This window comes from Halictus rubicundus, chromosome 9, assembly GCF_050948215.1.
Source record: "Halictus rubicundus isolate RS-2024b chromosome 9, iyHalRubi1_principal, whole genome shotgun sequence".
In the NCBI taxonomy this organism is placed as follows: domain Eukaryota; kingdom Metazoa; phylum Arthropoda; class Insecta; order Hymenoptera; family Halictidae; genus Halictus; species Halictus rubicundus.
Window position 1 is genome coordinate 13,489,478 of NC_135157.1, and position 17,601 is coordinate 13,507,078.

At 33.9% G+C, this 17,601-nt stretch overlaps 6 protein-coding genes across 6 annotated transcripts; 3 read left to right on the forward strand and 3 right to left on the reverse strand.

Annotated features, from left to right (window-relative positions):
* Positions 1 to 234: 234 nt before the first annotated feature.
* Positions 235 to 3,518, forward strand: Bem46 (abhydrolase domain containing 13-like protein Bem46). Its single transcript, XM_076793653.1, has 5 exons — positions 235 to 682; positions 754 to 985; positions 1,305 to 1,498; positions 1,586 to 1,746; positions 1,856 to 3,518. The coding sequence occupies exons 1-5, from the start codon at positions 517 to 519 to the stop codon at positions 2,126 to 2,128; spliced, it is 1,026 nt and encodes a 341-aa protein (XP_076649768.1). The 5' UTR covers positions 235 to 516; the 3' UTR covers positions 2,129 to 3,518.
* Positions 3,006 to 5,311, reverse strand: LOC143357275 (uncharacterized). Its single transcript, XM_076793649.1, has 4 exons — positions 5,094 to 5,311; positions 3,923 to 5,010; positions 3,664 to 3,851; positions 3,006 to 3,598 (listed from the first exon to the last, which is right to left on the reverse strand). Exons 1-4 carry the CDS (start codon positions 5,188 to 5,190, stop codon positions 3,319 to 3,321), a joined length of 1,653 nt encoding a protein of 550 aa, XP_076649764.1. The 5' UTR covers positions 5,191 to 5,311; the 3' UTR covers positions 3,006 to 3,318.
* Positions 5,312 to 5,413: 102 nt separating this feature from the next.
* On the reverse strand, positions 5,414 to 7,194 carry LOC143357276 (uncharacterized). Its single transcript, XM_076793651.1, has 2 exons — positions 6,979 to 7,194; positions 5,414 to 6,855 (listed from the first exon to the last, which is right to left on the reverse strand). Exons 1-2 carry the CDS (start codon positions 7,045 to 7,047, stop codon positions 5,524 to 5,526), a joined length of 1,401 nt encoding a protein of 466 aa, XP_076649766.1. The 5' UTR covers positions 7,048 to 7,194; the 3' UTR covers positions 5,414 to 5,523.
* A 198-nt stretch (positions 7,195 to 7,392) lies between these two features.
* On the forward strand, positions 7,393 to 11,575 carry LOC143357273 (armadillo repeat-containing protein 8). The gene is made up of 8 exons (XM_076793647.1): positions 7,393 to 7,599; positions 7,726 to 7,799; positions 8,343 to 8,793; positions 8,872 to 9,366; positions 9,428 to 9,716; positions 10,007 to 10,530; positions 11,127 to 11,293; positions 11,433 to 11,575. The coding sequence occupies exons 1-8, from the start codon at positions 7,573 to 7,575 to the stop codon at positions 11,467 to 11,469; spliced, it is 2,064 nt and encodes a 687-aa protein (XP_076649762.1). The 5' UTR covers positions 7,393 to 7,572; the 3' UTR covers positions 11,470 to 11,575.
* Ica69 (islet cell autoantigen 1-like protein) lies at positions 11,314 to 15,145 on the reverse strand. The gene is made up of 6 exons (XM_076793648.1): positions 14,659 to 15,145; positions 14,156 to 14,424; positions 13,727 to 14,069; positions 13,372 to 13,647; positions 12,570 to 13,203; positions 11,314 to 12,424 (listed from the first exon to the last, which is right to left on the reverse strand). The coding sequence occupies exons 1-6, from the start codon at positions 14,667 to 14,669 to the stop codon at positions 12,305 to 12,307; spliced, it is 1,653 nt and encodes a 550-aa protein (XP_076649763.1). The 5' UTR covers positions 14,670 to 15,145; the 3' UTR covers positions 11,314 to 12,304.
* Positions 15,146 to 15,366: 221 nt separating this feature from the next.
* LOC143357277 (abasic site processing protein HMCES-like) lies at positions 15,367 to 17,425 on the forward strand. Its single transcript, XM_076793652.1, has 6 exons — positions 15,367 to 15,675; positions 15,765 to 15,987; positions 16,225 to 16,536; positions 16,607 to 16,714; positions 16,845 to 16,999; positions 17,116 to 17,425. The coding sequence occupies exons 1-6, from the start codon at positions 15,563 to 15,565 to the stop codon at positions 17,273 to 17,275; spliced, it is 1,071 nt and encodes a 356-aa protein (XP_076649767.1). The 5' UTR covers positions 15,367 to 15,562; the 3' UTR covers positions 17,276 to 17,425.
* Positions 17,426 to 17,601: the final 176 nt, after the last annotated feature.

Sequence of the window (17,601 nt, forward strand, 5' to 3'; positions counted from 1 at the left end):
TTTGGTAGTAGTGTCACACCGATGTACTCGACCCAACACGTATGAATTCTGTCGAGTCGATAAGGCAACCTGATTCGGAACACGAAAACCTGTAAGGTGTGATATCTATTCTTCTTTTTGGTTCGTGTCCGTATGGTGATTGGTCTACTCCTATACCTCAGCTGTGTTTTCATGAACACGAATATATCAAGATACGAAGAGCACAGCTATATAGATACCGTCTATATTTGTTGTATATACCTATGCCAGAAGGCGGTAGTATCCATACGTGTCGCTGCGTATCGCGCTGTTGCCTGCAGTTGCCACTTACCACCACTTACGCTTGTTCTTGCACGCACAAGAACCCTGTTTAGTAGTTTTTAACAAAATTGAAGGTTATAAAATTTCTAATGATTGCTGAAACATTTGGTTGCACGGATTATCGAGATCGTGTTAATGATGCATCGCACTATACATGCAAATGCAAAAATACACTAAATGTATCAGTCAATTAATTAAAAGTATTGCAGAGAAATCATGTCATTCTGTGTTCGCCTTGCTCGCAGTAAACCTATCCGTGTCTTAGGAAGTATAACTATGAAATGTTGGGCTTTTTGTGGATCTTATATATTCGCCTGTTTTCTTTTATACTGGATGTATGGTGGAATATCAGCTTTTTTCCTTCTTTGTTTTGCTACAACAGGTACATTCAATTATCTTATATTTAATTAATCTTTAAGGATGCTCGATACAAACCTTGATTTATTTCTACAGGTATACTATATCACAGAGAAGATCAGCTTGTATATCGCCCAGAATGGCCAGCCAATTCTCGGATATATGTTCCAGCACCATCGATATTCAATTTACCTTACCAAAGTATATACACTAGATCGGGAGATGGTACGGTACTACATATGTTCTTTATTTCTAAACCAGAGGACAAAGCAAAAAAGGTACCTACCTTATTGTTTCTTCATGGCAATGCTGGTAATATGGGACATAGGTAAGGATTTTTAAATATTTTATTTTTATTAACTATTTTAGAGTGTAATCCTTTACACTCTAAGCTATTTTAATCAAAACCAAAATAATTCTTCTGATCTAGGATATGTACATTCTGAATGATGTTTTTCACTTTATACATACAAAATTGACCATAGTTTTATTCACACTATTTTGTTTACTTAATCGATGCTTGAATTTTAAACAATCTATTGAATAACAAAATTTAGTAACATAAATGGTGGTTTATATGTTAATGCGACAACTTTTAGTGGTATATTTTATGGGATAATGTAAAGCGTAAATAATGATAATTTTAGGCTCCAAAATGCAGTTGAATTATATTACACTGTCCAGTGTAATATTTTAATGTTAGAGTACAGAGGATATGGATTATCACAGGGCTCACCTTCCGAAGAAGGATTATATATGGATGCTTGTGCTGGAATTGAATATTTATGTAATCGGACAGACATAAACACTAATGAGATCATTGTATTTGGAAGATCATTAGGTAGTACATACTTAAAGCAAATGACTTGCATTAAAGATTGTAATTTATGCCTTCAATGTATTACATAAATTATTTTTGTCTTCGTAGGTGGAGCAGTTGCTATCAATTTAGCCACAAAACCGGAGAATTCACAAAAAATTTGGTGCCTTATTCTAGAAAACACCTTTACCAGTATTCCCGATATGGCTGCGTTATTGTTTGGATTAAAATTTGTACAATATCTTCCACTTTTTCTATATAAAAATAAGGTGAATTGTTTTACGTAACCTCAATGACTTTTAACAAATGTTTCATTCCCGGTATCATCGAATTAAATTATATGTACATGTTTATTGATTAATGAAATTATGTTTACAGTATCTGTCCATTCTTAAAGTGCGGTCAGTCACAGTACCTACGTTATTTATTTCTGGATTGGCAGATACATTAGTACCACCACGTATGATGCAAGATCTATACAAAAATTGCAGAAGCTCATGTAAGAAAATTCTTCAGATCACAGGTGGCACACATAATGAGACTTGGTGTCAACCAGGATACTACCAAAACATATGCACTTTCTTGAACGAGCTGAGAGAGAACCCTCCTGCTCAAGTAACATCTACTCATTGGCAAATCGACGATATATAATAAAAAAAAATCTACCATGCTCATTTTTCGTCCAAAGCGATAACTATATTTTATATGTTGTTCAATACTACGTTAATATGTATTTTAAGGAATAGAGATTAGTCCTATCGAATACATACAACAATTTCTATTGTGATCATTAATTCTATTGCAATTACAATTCGTCTCATAATTGACTGGGATCAATCTTTTTTCACGTAAGTTCGGATAACGAGCAGTAGTTAGTAATATCACAGAGAGTATAATGCCAGGAATCATCGAATTATTCTAAGTTAAATGTAGTAAAAATATTCATCTTGACTAAAGATCGCAAATGGTCCAATGAGACTCGAGTCCTTCCAATAGTTAGATCTTTGTCAATATGAATTTGATGGAGTAGCTACGTCAATAATTTAAATTTTACTATTTCATACATCGAATATCGGCTGTTTTTATATTTGAATTTATACATATTTAACATGCGTGCTAATGTATTTATATGTGACGATTTAGGATTATATATGCATGTATGTGCATGTATTTATTTGTTTTTTTTTTTTATAAAATTAAAATATCTGTATATATGTACATATTTATAGTACATTGAGTATTAATAGTAAACACTTTTTAAATTTCTTACTACTCTAATAACAATCAAATGTAATCAGTATTTCCACATGAAATTACCTGTCATAGTTGAAATTTCTTTGATGCCTTCATTGTAAAGAACATTTGGTACTTGTAAATTTTTCTAAAATAATAACTTTAATAACTCTTCGAATAACCATGTAATGTTTACACTTGTTGCACGGTGCAATTAATTGAAAAAATATAGCTTTTGTAATTTTACATTACATAGTAAGAAAATAGCAAATGAATTATGTAAAACTAAACCATATAACTGTGCCATTACTAAAATATATTTTATTATAACTATATAATATGAATGATTTTTATGTATAAATTAAATTAAAACGAATGCATAATTTGAATTATAATATTATTTGCTACGAGTGTAGCTTGTTCAATTATACTAAAAGAAACTCAAACAGCATTATAAATAATGATATATGTATATATATGTGTATAAATAATCAGTTTTTTAAATGGAGAAAGATACGTTCTTACAATATATCGCATTTTTTCAATTACGAAAAACATATAGGGAACATAAAATATAAATAAGTTTGTGTAGTATACAATAATAAATATCAAAATTTTCTATTGCTTCTTCTCTTTTTCAGAATTAATTTTTGCGACCAGATAATACCCACAATCATCAATATTGATAATAAACCTGTGCATAATCCTAAAGCAACAAGCAGACCAGGACTAGAGTCAAATGTTACCATTTGATTATGGGTTGACTCAGCAACCGCATTCATTGAGAATTTATTATTAAAGTCTGACATATCGCTACAGAAAACTTGATCATCCCATCTATACCAATGTAACATTCTCATCTTTGATAATTGCGGAGGCCAAGCACATCTATAATAAAATTTAAAAGAAATAGATTAAAATATAACAAAACAGTAATTCATTGAAATGTATACCTCAAATTGTCTAGAAGATTAGGATCTGTAGCATATAGTTTTGGTACTACATCGTTTAGTAACCATTGCAACGAACAATTACACTTGAATGGGTTTCCTTGCAGGTCCACTGTACGTGTGGTTAAACTATTATTACGTAGAACCAATTTTGATGCAATGTAACTAATCTGATTATTACTTAAATCCATCTAATAATAATAAAGAAAACATAATTAATTAGCTATTGGATCAAAATCTACAAGTAGTTCATAAAACTTACTGAACATAAATGTAGATGGTCCAAAGCATTTTCATGGATAGAAGACAAGTTTTCGTTGTTGGATATAGTGAGAGTGATACATCCAACTGATGAAGAATACAAGTTCGCAAATGTATTTTTGTCAATAGTATATAAAGTACTTATATTACTTGCAACAAATGAATGCAATTTTAAAATAGAGGGAAAGCTCAAGTTATGAATAGGATTGTTACTAACATTAAGTTCAACAAGTGATGGTAAATTTGTCGTGGACAATGTTTCAGGAATATAAGCTAACTTATTGCAAGTTAGATCTAAAGTTTTTAAATTCTGAAATAAAATGTTCGGAAAATTTGATATCTCATTTCCACTGATGTTCAATTTGCGTAAATTTTTTAATGCTGTTATATTTGACTGTATTTCAGAAATGTGATTGAACTCTATATTTAGTACTTCAATTTGACATGGTTCGTAATGTATCTTTTTTATTAAATTATATCCAGCAAACAGTTCTGTTACAGATTTTGGAAATATTCGAATATCTAATGACGTAAGAAAATTATTATTCACATGGACAACTTTCAAAGAAGGCAGATATATGAAATTAATATTCTGCAATGAATGAATTTCATTAAATGACAGATCCAAGTATTGTAGATTTGATAGAGAATCAAATAAGTTGTCAGGTATATTAGATATATTATTATGAGAAAGGTTTAAGGAAATAACTTTTGTTACAGTTCTAGCTATTGTATGGTCTATCAAATTAATACGATTATAACTAAGATCTAACGTTAATAATGTCGGAAGAACTTTTAATAACGAAGTATCAAATGTAGTTAAATGATTTTTAGAGAAACTTAAATTTGCAAGCATATGAAAATCATTAAAACTTCTTATATGTATCTTTTCTATCCCATTTTCAGATAAATCCAAACTTTTCAGAAAATGCAATGCTTCCAACAGGTCTGCCGATAAGTTAACTATATCGTTGCTTGACAGAATAAGTTTGTCAAATATTGAGGCTTGATCTAACATCAACAGGTAAGAATAAAGAACATCCTTGTTTCCTAAATATTTCCCTTTACAGTTGACTATCGATCCGTCATCTATTGCAATATATTAAAATTAGATTTCACATGTATATCTATTGAAATGATTGTAATTATAATAACAAAATCAATTTACTTACATGTAGTCGAACATGAACATGTCAAACATATATTACCCATACAGCTGGATATTATAAATAAGAAATAGAAACTAGTTAAATATAAATTAATAGCCATTGTACTAATTTTAGCCGAATTCACAACAGGGATACTTTATACTTCAGGTATCACAGTACGATTGCTATTACTCATACTGTAGAGGGTGTAGCATGCGTTTACTTTTACTTATGATAACATATCTGATAATTGTATTGGATGAATGATTCTGTATCTATTTCGTGGTATCTACTTTTTAGATTCAGTTGATAATCTTAAACTCAAGATAATTATATGTAGTTCATTAGTGAAATCACAAACTTTATTTATATTGTACACATTGCCTAAGAGTACTGTAAAATATAACTGTGATGATATTTCTGCTTGGAGCTATAGAAAATGATAATATATTTCTCATGATTTCTTAAAAAAGTTCATTAGAGTTGTTTGTTTTGTGTTCTTCTTCCCTTTCGGTTCAGGATGAGATTCAGGTGTCACTGATTTCTTTGGTTCTGTTACTTCTGGTTCTTCCTCTGAACAACTTTCATAAACATGCACCTTTTTCGTAACAAGGAATCCATCCTCCTCGAATGTTTTATCTACCATTTTTAAAACCTTACGTTTTCCACCCTCGTGCTTGACTTTAGGAGGGGATGGAGAACGTATCCTTACATGTGAAACTTTTTCTGGGGAAGGAGAAGGTGGAATTTCTTCCTCCTCACCAGATGATCCAGATTCACTGGAATCACTTTGTATAGCAATACGTTTCCGTCTTTTAACAGCAGTACTGATTTCCTTACTCCTATTGCGCTTTTTCCCACGTGTATTTTTGTTTTGGTTACTTTTAGCTTCAGAGGTAACTTTCTCCTTCAGAGTTTCTTTTACTGCAGAATTTGTAGTCTTTTCAGTTTCTTTTATTGCAGAATTTTTAGCTTTCTCAGTTTCTTTTACTGTAGAATTTATAGCTTTCTCAGTTTCTTTTACTGTAGAATTTGTAGCTTTCTCAGTTTCTTTTACTGCAGAATTTGTAGCTTTCTCAGTTTCTGAGGATGCTGAATTTGTAGGTTTTACTTGGTTTTTACCTTGCTGTAGAAAACTACTGAGTCCACCTTTCTGCGTACTCTTTTTTGATGACTTGGATGTTTCTTTTTTAGGCGATTGTTTTGTCTGCTTGGAAGAATTAGCTTTCTCCGAGCTTGAAAATGACGTTGAGGGTGGGCTCTTCTGCTTATTAATGGCTTTTCCAAAAAGACTACTAAAACCTTTCTGTTGATCACTTTTCTTTATGTCATCTGACTTTTTCTCTGAACTTTTTTCTTCTTTTTCTTTAATGGACTTAGCTGCAGACGTTTCTTCGTGAGGTACTGATGATATTTCTGTTGCAGCAGCACCCCAACGTATAGCGTGCATTTCTTCAGCACTACGTTCATTGTTTTCAAGACACTTAATTCCACTGTATTTAACATCTCCATTCTCAGCAAGTCCCAGTGTCTGTATATCGGGAAGTACTCTCTGAAGACTATAAATATGTTCAGATATAACTCTAGTAAACTTGTCTTTTGCTGATTCTAAATCTTTCTCCTTTACGACTTCAACGCGTATGCCATCCTCCTTCAAAATACCCATCAATAAGTAAGTACAGTCGAAAGTCTTCTCATCCTTCTTTCGTTGCCAGAATTCCCATAAAATCAGCTTGGCAATGTTCACGTGAACTTCTAGCTCTTTACTCAACCATTTGTACGTTACCTGAAGTTTGAAAATGAAATTTCTTATTATAAAAGGAACCAAAGGACAAGTTAATAGAAAATAATTATAGTAATTTATGAATAAAATGTACAAATAAAATAAACATTAAGAAAACGAGTTTACCAGCTTGTCATTATCGAATATATATCCAGCTACAGTTTCTAAATATTCGTCCAGCGATTCCATGATCATTTGATTGATTCTTAAGTCGACGTAATTATCTTTACAGAATTCCGTGCAAAGTATAAAGTTTATTAATCGTAATTATAGGTTCACCGGTCTTCCAAACCTTATTCTTCAACAACTGCGCGCCATTTACAATATTCAATGTCGCCAATAGTTGCACAAAGGTTACTATGATGCGCAAGTTGAAAAAACTTGTAGTTGCAAAAATTGAAATGCAAATTAACTGCATACGCATAACTTTCTCAAATACATAGTACATATGTTATGTACATTTGTGTATGTTCATATTTTAAAATCACTCTTGAAATAATTAAACCCTAAGCCCTAGGTAGTTTGATAGTCGCATGATGGTGGCAACCCTAAGGTTGGTGAAAACTTTTTTCGGAACGTAAATTGTGCCAGATGAAACAGTGAGCGTTCACGTAACAAACGAACTCGTTTTGACGATTCCTCGTGGTGATCGGTGAATTGATTCAGGTTTTTGTGAGTGAACGTTGTGATTCCTTTATGTAAAAGCGAAAGGAAGAAAGTATGGTCTCGGTGATGCAGCCGTTCATGGTAAGCGTACGACATCGGGGAAGCGTAGGTGTTACCGGTTTCCTTCTGCTTTTGACACTCTAAACTGGTTTTCTCGTTTCTGTTATGAAATTCTAAAAGATAAGTGACTGTCTGATTGTATGACAGGATGTGGAGAGCTCCAGAAGTTACATCGATGAACTGTATTCGCCAGATCCTCAGAAATGTTTGGAAGCTATTATGTGAGTGAAAATTCTACTTAACCTCTACGCTTGTCTGATAGAAGCTTTTATTTCTTTGATATGTATAAAAGTAATGGCTATTCTTTTATTAGAATATATATTCTGAATATATATGATCAGCCCAACGTCGACTGATGTACTTTCTCTTATTTTCTACAATATTTTCTTTTTTTTAGGCAATTGACTGTAGCCCTTCAAAGCTGTGAAACTATTGACACCGTTTTAAATTGTTTCTATCTTCGAGAACTTTATTCGTAAAATAAACTGTATTATACGCATATAATAAGTGAAATGTGGGTGTAATATTACATGGATACGTTAAATATAATATGTTTCATTGTTTGTCATCAAATCTTGCTGTTGTATCAATTTTTTAAAACATATACATATATATGTTTTGCTTTTAAACAATAGACATTACTCTTATCTACATCCAGTATTAATATCATTACTTTCAGTTATAACTAGCCTCTTTAATTATAACATTTGTTATCTGTGTTCCCTGTGTACGCTTAGTTTTATTTGTATTTGTGCATTTTACAGATGTCTCAAAAACTCTGTCATTGGTAGCAATAGACAAAAGGGTTCTGTGATTGCTCAAGGAGTAGTACCTAGGTTATTGCAACTACTTGGAGATTCATCGGGCACCATCGAAGATCGTATAAGACTAGAATCTGCAGTGACGTTGGGTTCTTTGGCCAAAGGAACGGATCAGCATGTATTGGCACTTATAGATCTTGGTGTAGTGCCATTGCTTTTTCAGGTGCTATTATCTACACCTGCCTCAGAAACAGCTCCAGAAGGAAAGCCGAAAGTAACAGACCTGTTACTCGAAGCGTGTTTACGATGTTTACGTACAGTATTTCAACATCCAGCAGCACCAGTTCATTCGATATATCAAGATCCTGCACTGGTGCCCAGATTAGTCTTGTTAGCAAATAGATCTGTAACTTCTCAAATTTGCGTAGCAACAATTCTAACAACAGCATGCAAGGTAAAGAGGTAGCAACAAGGTAAACAATCCAAAATTGTCTAACAATTTCGAATAATAATTCATATTCTTTTTACTCAGACAACAGAAGAACAAAACGCGTTGTCAGAAGGGGGAGCAGTAGGAATATTAGCAATGCAATTGGATTCTCCATTACCTGATGTGCAATTATCAGCTTTGGCATGCCTAGCAAACATGTGTTACAAAAATTACAGGGTGTGCGTTATGGTTGCCTCCGCGTCTACCAGTAACACGATACAAGGTAGACACGTACCTGTAGCGCTAGGACAATTAATGGGCCGTGAGAAAAGTTCGTTGATTCAGCTCGAAGCTGCAAGATGCGTCACGTACATGCATAGAACAGGAGTTCTATTGTACAAAGATCCCAGAATTATTTATCGTGCTTTACCCTGTTTGGTGAGACTTTGCTACCGAGATCGTCCACCACGCGAAAGGGTAGCTGCTGCAGAGACATTAGCTTTCCTGACTGAAGTCAATACCGAGTTACAACGTTTAGCTTCTATTAGTAACCATTTAATTCCTACGCTCGCCGAGCTGTTACGACCTCATCCTCATGTAAGTCCAATACGTTACGAATGTATCGCTATTATGCCTTCGACGTTGTTTACATTTTTAGGTACAGGATGCAACCTTGACGCAAGACATGAGACAAGCTGCTTTCAGGGCATTCGCGTCTCTTAGTGCAAATGACGAAGATATTCGAAAGCGTATCATAGAGAAGGAGAATCTTATGGAACAAGTAGTGTCAGGTCTTCAAGATCCTGGAGGTCATGTACGTTTAGCAGCGGTTAGATGCCTGCATTCACTGTCTAGAAGTGTTCAACAGTTACGAACAAGTTTCCAAGACCATGCAGTCTGGAGACCGCTTATGCAGTTGTTACACGGAGCAGACAAGGGATTAGAGGGTAAAATATGATACTGCCTTCATTAATTATCCCAAAACAAAAACTGTATATCACATATGTTTTTGTCAGAGGTGTGCGAGAACCCGAAAATGTCAGGTATCCGATGGTTGAGACGGGTCGAGTCCAGAGATTTTCGAGAACTCTTCCCACACACCTCTAGTTTTTGTATTTTTAATGAGACATGAGATATACAATTTTCAGATTACGATTAAATAATTTTCATATTCTAATGATTCATTAACGTAACCGTATACTGTACAATTAATAATTAACGTAATTGTATCGTACAGGTAGAGGCGAAAGTGAAATTGATTTGTTAACCGTTGCCTCGAGTACTTTATGTAACTTATTATTGGAATTTAGTCCAAGCAAAGAACCAATTCTCGAATCCGGCGGGATAGAATTACTATGCTCACTAACGAAACGGTGTACGCCAGCTTTACGATTAAATGGAATTTGGGCATTGATGAATGTGGCTTTCCAAGCTGAACAACAAGTAAAGTTACAAATCTTGTCATGCTTGGGTACCGATCAAATCTTTTGCCTTTTGGCTGACCAAGACATACCAATTTTAATGAAAACACTGGGTCTGTTACGAAATTTACTTTCCACAAGCGCTCACATTGACCGTATAATGGGTGAACATGCTGCGCATGTAATGCAAGCTGTTATATTGGTCCTGGAAGACCCGAGACATCCACCGGATGTAAAAGAACAAGCACTCTGTATTTTGGCGAATGTGGCTGACGGTAACCGTGCGAAGGATCACATTATGGCCAATGAAGATGTGCTTAAAAAACTTATGGATTATATGGTGTGCTGAAAACCTTTTTTTTTTTTACCATTTTTAAGCTTTTATTTTCAATCATTAACATCGTTTTCGTAATTTCTGTGATTTTCATTAGTCAGTATTTTAGTCTAGAAAACCTTTTACTATCGAACTTTTATATACACGTCCACTTATGTTTTAATCAAATCTGAACTTGCAATAAGGAATCAAGCACAGTACTAAAAATGATACACATCTTTTATTATGGTGCATACATATTTTATTCAAGTATTAATTAATTACATATTTAGAATACGGTCAGATGTTGATATAAAATTGATGTAATCATTTACTTTATTACATATTCACAAACAAATATTAAATAGTTAATGCAAATGACCACGTTTATGCACGAGGAAGGTTCGTGAACTGTTGAGAAAGACAACTAATGGGTAACGAAGCAATTGTTTGTTATTTGTTTCGGTTTCCATGTATCGAGAGCAATTGGTAGAGGTATTTTATGTTTCGAGTTTGAGACCCCAGTTCTAGACTAAAATACTTTCTTACAAAATTATAATTGAATGCTAGTTATAATCGAAACAACAGTAGCAGTTTATAGTTATTTTGATATTAATGTTTAGATGCATAACAATATAAAGCTGCAAGTCGCAGCTGTGCTGTGTGTGTGCAACCTAGTCTGGAAGGAGGAACCTGGAGCTGCGCAGCGGCAAGCACGTTTAAGGGAATTAGGCTTTTATCGTATTTTACAACAATTGCGGCATACCAAGGAACTTCAATTATTTGATAAGTAAGACTAAAAGACAATCATTCAGTTTTCAATTTGTTCTTTTCTTTCATTTATTAAAAGGTGTTCAAATATGATTGCAGATTGATTGTTTCGATAGGTCTCGTTACAATTTAACGATTTCTGATTGTTTTCGTTTCAGGGTCAGAACTTGCATGGCACAATTCTATGATGCCTAAACTGCAAAAAAAAAAAACACGTTACCGACGCAAATTAGGTTTTGATTTAGAGTTCTTTTATACTTGAATACAATTATATTTTGGTGTTAACTCTGTGATCCTGTACTTTGTTAATGCATAAGCATTTTATATTTATATAGAAAAAAAAAAAATACAAAAACGATAATCTCTCGACGATGTAATCTGTTTATATTGTATGTATTGTTTTCATTTTAATTTAAACAAGAAAGTGAACGTTTCTGTATACATATTTAAAAAGAACAAAAATGTATGTAGCACATATAATTAATTGCTTCACAAAGTTTCAAAACATGAGTCGTCCGATAATGACAATGATATTAAAAGTGATTGTACGACGAAAGATTCGAATCGTGAAGTAATAACAAATTACGAATATTTGTAAGATATATACTTTTAACTTCAACGACTATATTTTATTATAAATATAAGTAGGAAAGTTGATAACTCTATTTCTTATTGTGAAACAATATTTGTAATGTATTTAAAAGAAGTATTTGACTAGCACACTTTTACAGACTATCAGATTTTACATCTTTGGTACACAGCTTGAAAACATACTGATGAAATTGAAATACTTTTGATTCTTAACAACGTACTTTTTCTTTCTTACTATCCTCATTAAATCTAACACACCAGGAATGTTAAGTTTCAAATAATAAGTACGAAATATTAATGTAAATGTACGGAGTGATATAATGCTCCTAGTATTATCATCTTGTTTGATAAAAATAAAATCATCGTCTCTTCCGATTGTTGCTGCAGAATGCAACTATTCATGTATCATGGTAATAGAATGTAAGCGCTTTTTTTAAAATTAAGCAGATGCGTTACTATCACTCGAAAGCTTTTCCATTGGATTATTAGCCAATGGATCCAGTTCAGCGAACAAATCCAACCAGGAATTTCCTTTTTGTTTTCCAGTCTTATTTTTCTTCTGCAACAAAAGGAAATAATACAAATTGTTTTTCCACAAAACCAATTGTTTTGTAAAATAAAATATTGTTCTTCTAAATGTTAAGATTATAATAAAACGAAACAAAATCATTATTTAATAATTCATACCATTAATCTTTACTTACTTTGTCATCTGTGTTGTTAGTAGGCATGGTTTTTTGTCCTATGCCCATCGCTGCATCACCTAAGCTTTGCTTTAAAATATTGGGCGGTAAAAATGTGTCGGTGGCTATTGCATCCCATTCGTTACCAATGTTTGGTTTGTCACCGAGTATATCCTTCAAGAGAGCCAAATTCTCAGATGTAAGAGATTGCAACGATTGTTCTCCCTGGTCTTGTGATTCTAAAGAGGACAAAGTACTCAGATTCGTACTGAAATTCATATCAGATTTATCAAATATGTCCAATCCCAGATTTTGTTCCTCCAAACTTTTTTGTAGTTTCAAATGATTTTCTTCTTGTGTATTATTAGCTGATTGTTCATTTTTACGTGACACGTTGTTGTCTAAAATCAAACTGTCGAAAAGTTCGTGGAGATCCTCTTTATGCTCTGTATTAGAATCTAACTGAACAATTCCATTTTTCGAAGAACTGGGACTCGTATCTAATCCATCTAATTTGAGTATATCTTTTGTATCATACTCAATGTCCAATAGTTTCTCATCTTGTTTATTGTTGTCATTTGTATTGTCTGTGGCTGGTTTCACTTCTTCCGCTTCTTCTATGCTATCATGATAATCCATATCAAAGAAGGGTAATCTATGGTAAAACAAATGTTATGAGCCAGTTATTAATATTCTCCATTTTTCTAAACTTACAACTAGAGCTGTGCGAGAATCCAAAAATGTCGATTCAAGACAGGTCGAGAATTTTATTCGGGATCGGGACGTGATTTTTGGGTTCTCCACACCTCTACTTACAACTTACTTGTCTTTGTCATCAGGGTCATCATCTCCACCAGTTTCTTGAGCTAATTTTGTAGATGTTTCAGCAAGTTCTCTTACAACCATAAAATCATATCGCTGATATCCTTTGAAACTGGTTGCAATCGTTGAGTATGCTTGCGCCGATTTTTTGGTAAAATTTAAAAGTGTGCTTTGGTATAAAACTAAAGCATGACTGAACATATTGCATCTTGCAGCTGCTAGAAGATCTACTTTTTGAAGACAATCTAAGGCTAAGTTATCAAATGCCACCTTGCCCCTGTATTCAGACAGGTATAGTAAATATAAGTGTATTTAAATGTATAGTAAAATCGATATAAATAGTACATAGTACATACAGTCTGACACGTGTTTGTACTTTGCGAAACTTTTCCAATTGTTTTGTTGTATCCGGATCTAATTCCTGAGAGACATTTTTCATCCATAACAGTGCTGCTCTGTACTCTGTACGAGCTTTTTCCATTGCTTGAACGTTCTGCAATGTGTCTTCGATAGCTCTCTGTCTAAAAGTTTCTACTTCTTGATACAATCGACCTAATGGAGCTCTTAGAGCAAGTCTTTGCTGACTCGAATAAGACAATGATTTTCCAACTGCTGACATCATTTTGCCAGCTCTCGTTTTATCTTGTTTACCAGCATCTTTGAGGAACCTTCCCATCGCGTTCTCTTCTTGTGCAAGATCTATGAAAAATAATACAAATTAACGTACTGTTTGTATCCAGTATACATATCTTATAAGTATCGTGTTTGTTTTTATTTAAACTCACTGCATAATCTTTCTTGATATTTGTCAATGACTCTTTGCAAATAAGAGCAAGATTCTTGTATACTACGGAACAATTCCAACTTAGCATCTAGCTCCGCATCAGATGCCACTATACAATCGTCTTCCTTCTTTCCTAACTTTCGCGACAGTGTCTGCTTTGTCACCCAAAACTGGTGTTGCATTTTTGTGATGGCAGAATCGTCGTGCATATTGGTCCTCTGTGTCCAGCAATTGAAACCGTTTCCTGATACACCTGGTACGTTCCTGTTACTAATAATTACATGTATATTTCGATTAGTTTCGAATAGATATTTTTACTTCTGAAAAATATGGAAGTGAACAAACACATAATGCAGTTACATAGTCGTTTAAATGCGTAGGTAGACGCGAGTCATCTATGATACGCGCGATAAGCGATTATGTGTTGCATAAATTACAGGCACCACGATACCAAAGTAAAACATGTTCTTTTCTAGATAACAATTATTTTACGAAAACACTTACTACGAAGTCATGATGGAAGACACTGGGTTAAAATGTAAATTTATCGTTAACGATTACAGCTAGAAGAAACTTGAACAACTTCGAAATAAGATTTGCGATGGGATAAGCGGTATGCAAGCATCATATTTCTTTAACAGACATTATTGCCACTTTCAAACATGTTGAAAGATATATCGGTCCTAATATTTTAAAGAACACGAGTACAACATACTTTCACTGTCAATCTGACAGATAGAGGTAACGACTTGTATATATGTATGTACTTTACTTTTACTAATACTTATCATCATCATTATACGAACTACGTATAGATTATTTGACCAGATGCGAAACTCCGATGTATTTTGAGAAGCAATTTTCCAGTGCTCATGCGCGACCCGAGTTATGTTCCATGGAAGCAGATGGAAGTAAAAACATAAATGTTCAAGGATCTTTAATTACGTGATGCGATAATAGTAATTTTCTAAGTAAAATCTAATAAAAACTTTATAAGATGGTTTATATTTTTCAAGTACCGCTTTCTATAAAATATACACTTCGAATATAGTTCGTGAGCGCGCCAGATATTGGTAGGCAAACGATTCTTCGGCCAACAGTGACAATGCTTGCGATGGTAAGGAGTTTTACAATTAAAATTAGAACAAATACACTTTGTTAGCCATTTTACAATGGCTTTGGGTGGTGACATTATAAGAGGTGGGGATAAAGTTGTTGAGAAGATTACCCGGACGGAGTCCCGACTAGAGTTTCGCCTCTATAAGAGACCTCTGTTTGAATCCTCCATTTGATTAGATATTGTTGTACATAAATTTATCTGCACACGAAAATAATTTTTTTTAGATTATATCATGATTTGACTGACAAATGGAATAATTTCTTACTTTATTTCTCGTTTTGTATATCGATGAACCTTAAGTTTGTATTCATAAATTCCCGCCATGTCAGATGCAACGTAGGTGGAGCTGTTTTATTGGAGCGTTTTCGTGGCGCGAGAAACATGTGTGGTCGAGCAGCTTGGTGAGTAATTATGTCACGTAATTTCAGTAACTAAGTAATGACACGCGAACTTTACAAGCGGCAATGAAAATTTGACAATCATTTTATAGTTCTCTGGATCCGGATAATGTGGGCCGAGCTTGTGACTATAAGGATGGCACCGGCAAACGACGTGTCACAGCCTGGACCAAAAGTGACGTCGAATACGTACCATCGTATAATATCGGACCGAAGGACGTTTTGCCGTGTCTCGTCGCAGGATCACATTTCGGACAAAAAGACGAAATGGTACTTTGCGCTATGATGTGGAGCATGATTCCGCCCTGGCACGAGGTCAGTGTATACAAACAAGGTTAGGCTAAACGCATGCTCGGTGGGGGCGCGCTCACGTGGTTTCGTTTAAACCGCAAACAAACGCATTGACGCAAAAAGCGTTCGACAGATGTAAACACATAGAACGGTTATCATATCGCAACACGAGATAACAATGCGTTATAGCCTGTCTTTTTATAATTCTTGTTAATTTGTAAACAAGAAAGATATTTTAATCGTTGCATGTAAATTTGTCAGGGTGATTACAGGAAGAATTCCTTATCAACGCATAATGCTCGCCTAGAGAACCTTCACAATTCTAAATTGTATGCACCGTCGCTCAGTCGAGGACAAAGATGCATTGTAGTTTGTGAAGGTTATTATGAATGGAAAGGAGAAAAGACAAAGAACAAGCCTAAGCAACCATACTACATTTATGCTGCTCAGAGAGACAGAATTAAAGTAGATGATCCTGCAACATGGAAGGACCAGTGGTCAGAGATAGATGGTTGGGAGGGAGTCAATGTTTTGAAAATGGCAGGAATATTTGGTAAATTCAAAACTGGAGAGGTAGATGTTGCTTCCTAAAATTATTTGGTTCGCATGCCCTGATATAGAAATTGACAATATTGTGTTTTAGGGTAAAATAATATACAGTTGTACAATAGTTACAACAGAGTCTAATGATGTCTTTTCATGGTTACACCATCGTATACCTGTGTTTTTAAAAACAGAAGATGATATGCGTGTAAGCAATTGAGTCAGTTACCATGAATAGGATATGTCTGTATTTTAAGAGACTTTTTTTAGAGTAAACAGTATTCCTGCATGGAGATTAATTACACAAAACATTTCTACAATCTATTTGATGTTTTCAGGTTTGGTTAAACGAGGAGCTATCATTAGCCGAAGCTACTGACAAATTACGCAAATTAACAATATCAGAAGGTGACTTAAGTTGGCATACAGTATCAACTCTTGTAAACAATGTGACAAATAAAAATAAAGATTGTAGAAAAGAGATAAAGGTTGGGTATGTATATATTTTTATAATACTGTGCAATTAATGTTTCACTGATGGAATTATAAACTGTTAATCCTGTGAAGTGACATACCAGACTATTGATTTACTAATTCTATTACGCACAGAGAAGAGAAAAAAAGTAACCCTAACACATTTATGGCTTCGTGGCTGAGGAAGGGGACTGCAGAGTCAGCTAAAAGAAAAAACACGAATACCGATGTTGACCATAGCAGTGAAAATACAGAAAAAAACGTTGAAAGGTCTTCGAAAATGATGAAAAACTAATTCTCACACCTTCACAAGAAAACGTAAATGTCGATGTATTAATAATTGCATATTTAAATTATTACATATTTTTATAAAATTATACGCTGTAGCAGTAGCTTTATAGTGTAACCATCAGTATTATAATAAAAGCGTACGCGTTTGTGATCTCCCATACACCTTATGATTCACTTTCTTTGTTCTTTCAAAGGTATTAATCATATAACCGCTTATTCAGTTACAATGTCTACTATGAAGGAATTTGATAAAATACCGCTCGACACATTATATGCAGCGAAATCATTGTTACTTTATTGCTTTGGAAAATGTGCGTAAATAACCGTGAC

Bases quoted from the DNA above. Each gene is read 5' to 3' on its own strand.
- Bem46 (XM_076793653.1), top strand. From the start codon at position 517: ATGTCATTCTGTGTTCGCCTTGCTCGCAGTAAACCTATCCGTGTCTTA. The intron at 986-1,304 runs GTAAGGATTTTT...TGATAATTTTAG, and splicing joins GCTGGTAATATGGGACATAG to GCTCCAAAATGCAGTTGAAT. The intron at 1,747-1,855 runs GTGAATTGTTTT...TTATGTTTACAG, and splicing joins TTTTTCTATATAAAAATAAG to TATCTGTCCATTCTTAAAGT.
- LOC143357275 (XM_076793649.1), bottom strand. From the start codon at position 5,190: ATGGCTATTAATTTATATTTAACTAGTTTCTATTTCTTATTTATAATA. The intron at 5,011-5,093 runs GTAAGTAAATTG...ATATTGCAATAG, and splicing joins ATGTTCATGTTCGACTACAT to ATGACGGATCGATAGTCAAC. The intron at 3,599-3,663 runs GTATACATTTCA...ATTTTATTATAG, and splicing joins AATCTTCTAGACAATTTGAG to ATGTGCTTGGCCTCCGCAAT.
- LOC143357276 (XM_076793651.1), bottom strand. From the start codon at position 7,047: ATGATCATGGAATCGCTGGACGAATATTTAGAAACTGTAGCTGGATAT. The intron at 6,856-6,978 runs GTAAACTCGTTT...TTCAAACTTCAG, and splicing joins TATTCGATAATGACAAGCTG to GTAACGTACAAATGGTTGAG.
- LOC143357273 (XM_076793647.1), top strand. From the start codon at position 7,573: ATGGTCTCGGTGATGCAGCCGTTCATG. The intron at 8,794-8,871 runs GTAAAGAGGTAG...CTTTTTACTCAG, and splicing joins TTCTAACAACAGCATGCAAG to ACAACAGAAGAACAAAACGC. The intron at 9,367-9,427 runs GTAAGTCCAATA...TTACATTTTTAG, and splicing joins TGTTACGACCTCATCCTCAT to GTACAGGATGCAACCTTGAC.
- Ica69 (XM_076793648.1), bottom strand. The intron at 14,070-14,155 runs GTGAGTTTAAAT...TATTTTTCATAG, and splicing joins ATATCAAGAAAGATTATGCA to ATCTTGCACAAGAAGAGAAC. The intron at 13,648-13,726 runs GTATGTACTATG...GTCTGAATACAG, and splicing joins GTACAAACACGTGTCAGACT to GGGCAAGGTGGCATTTGATA.
- LOC143357277 (XM_076793652.1), top strand. From the start codon at position 15,563: ATGAACCTTAAGTTTGTATTCATAAATTCCCGCCATGTCAGATGCAAC. The intron at 15,676-15,764 runs GTGAGTAATTAT...ATCATTTTATAG, and splicing joins ATGTGTGGTCGAGCAGCTTG to TTCTCTGGATCCGGATAATG. The intron at 17,000-17,115 runs GTATGTATATAT...TATTACGCACAG, and splicing joins AGAAAAGAGATAAAGGTTGG to AGAAGAGAAAAAAAGTAACC.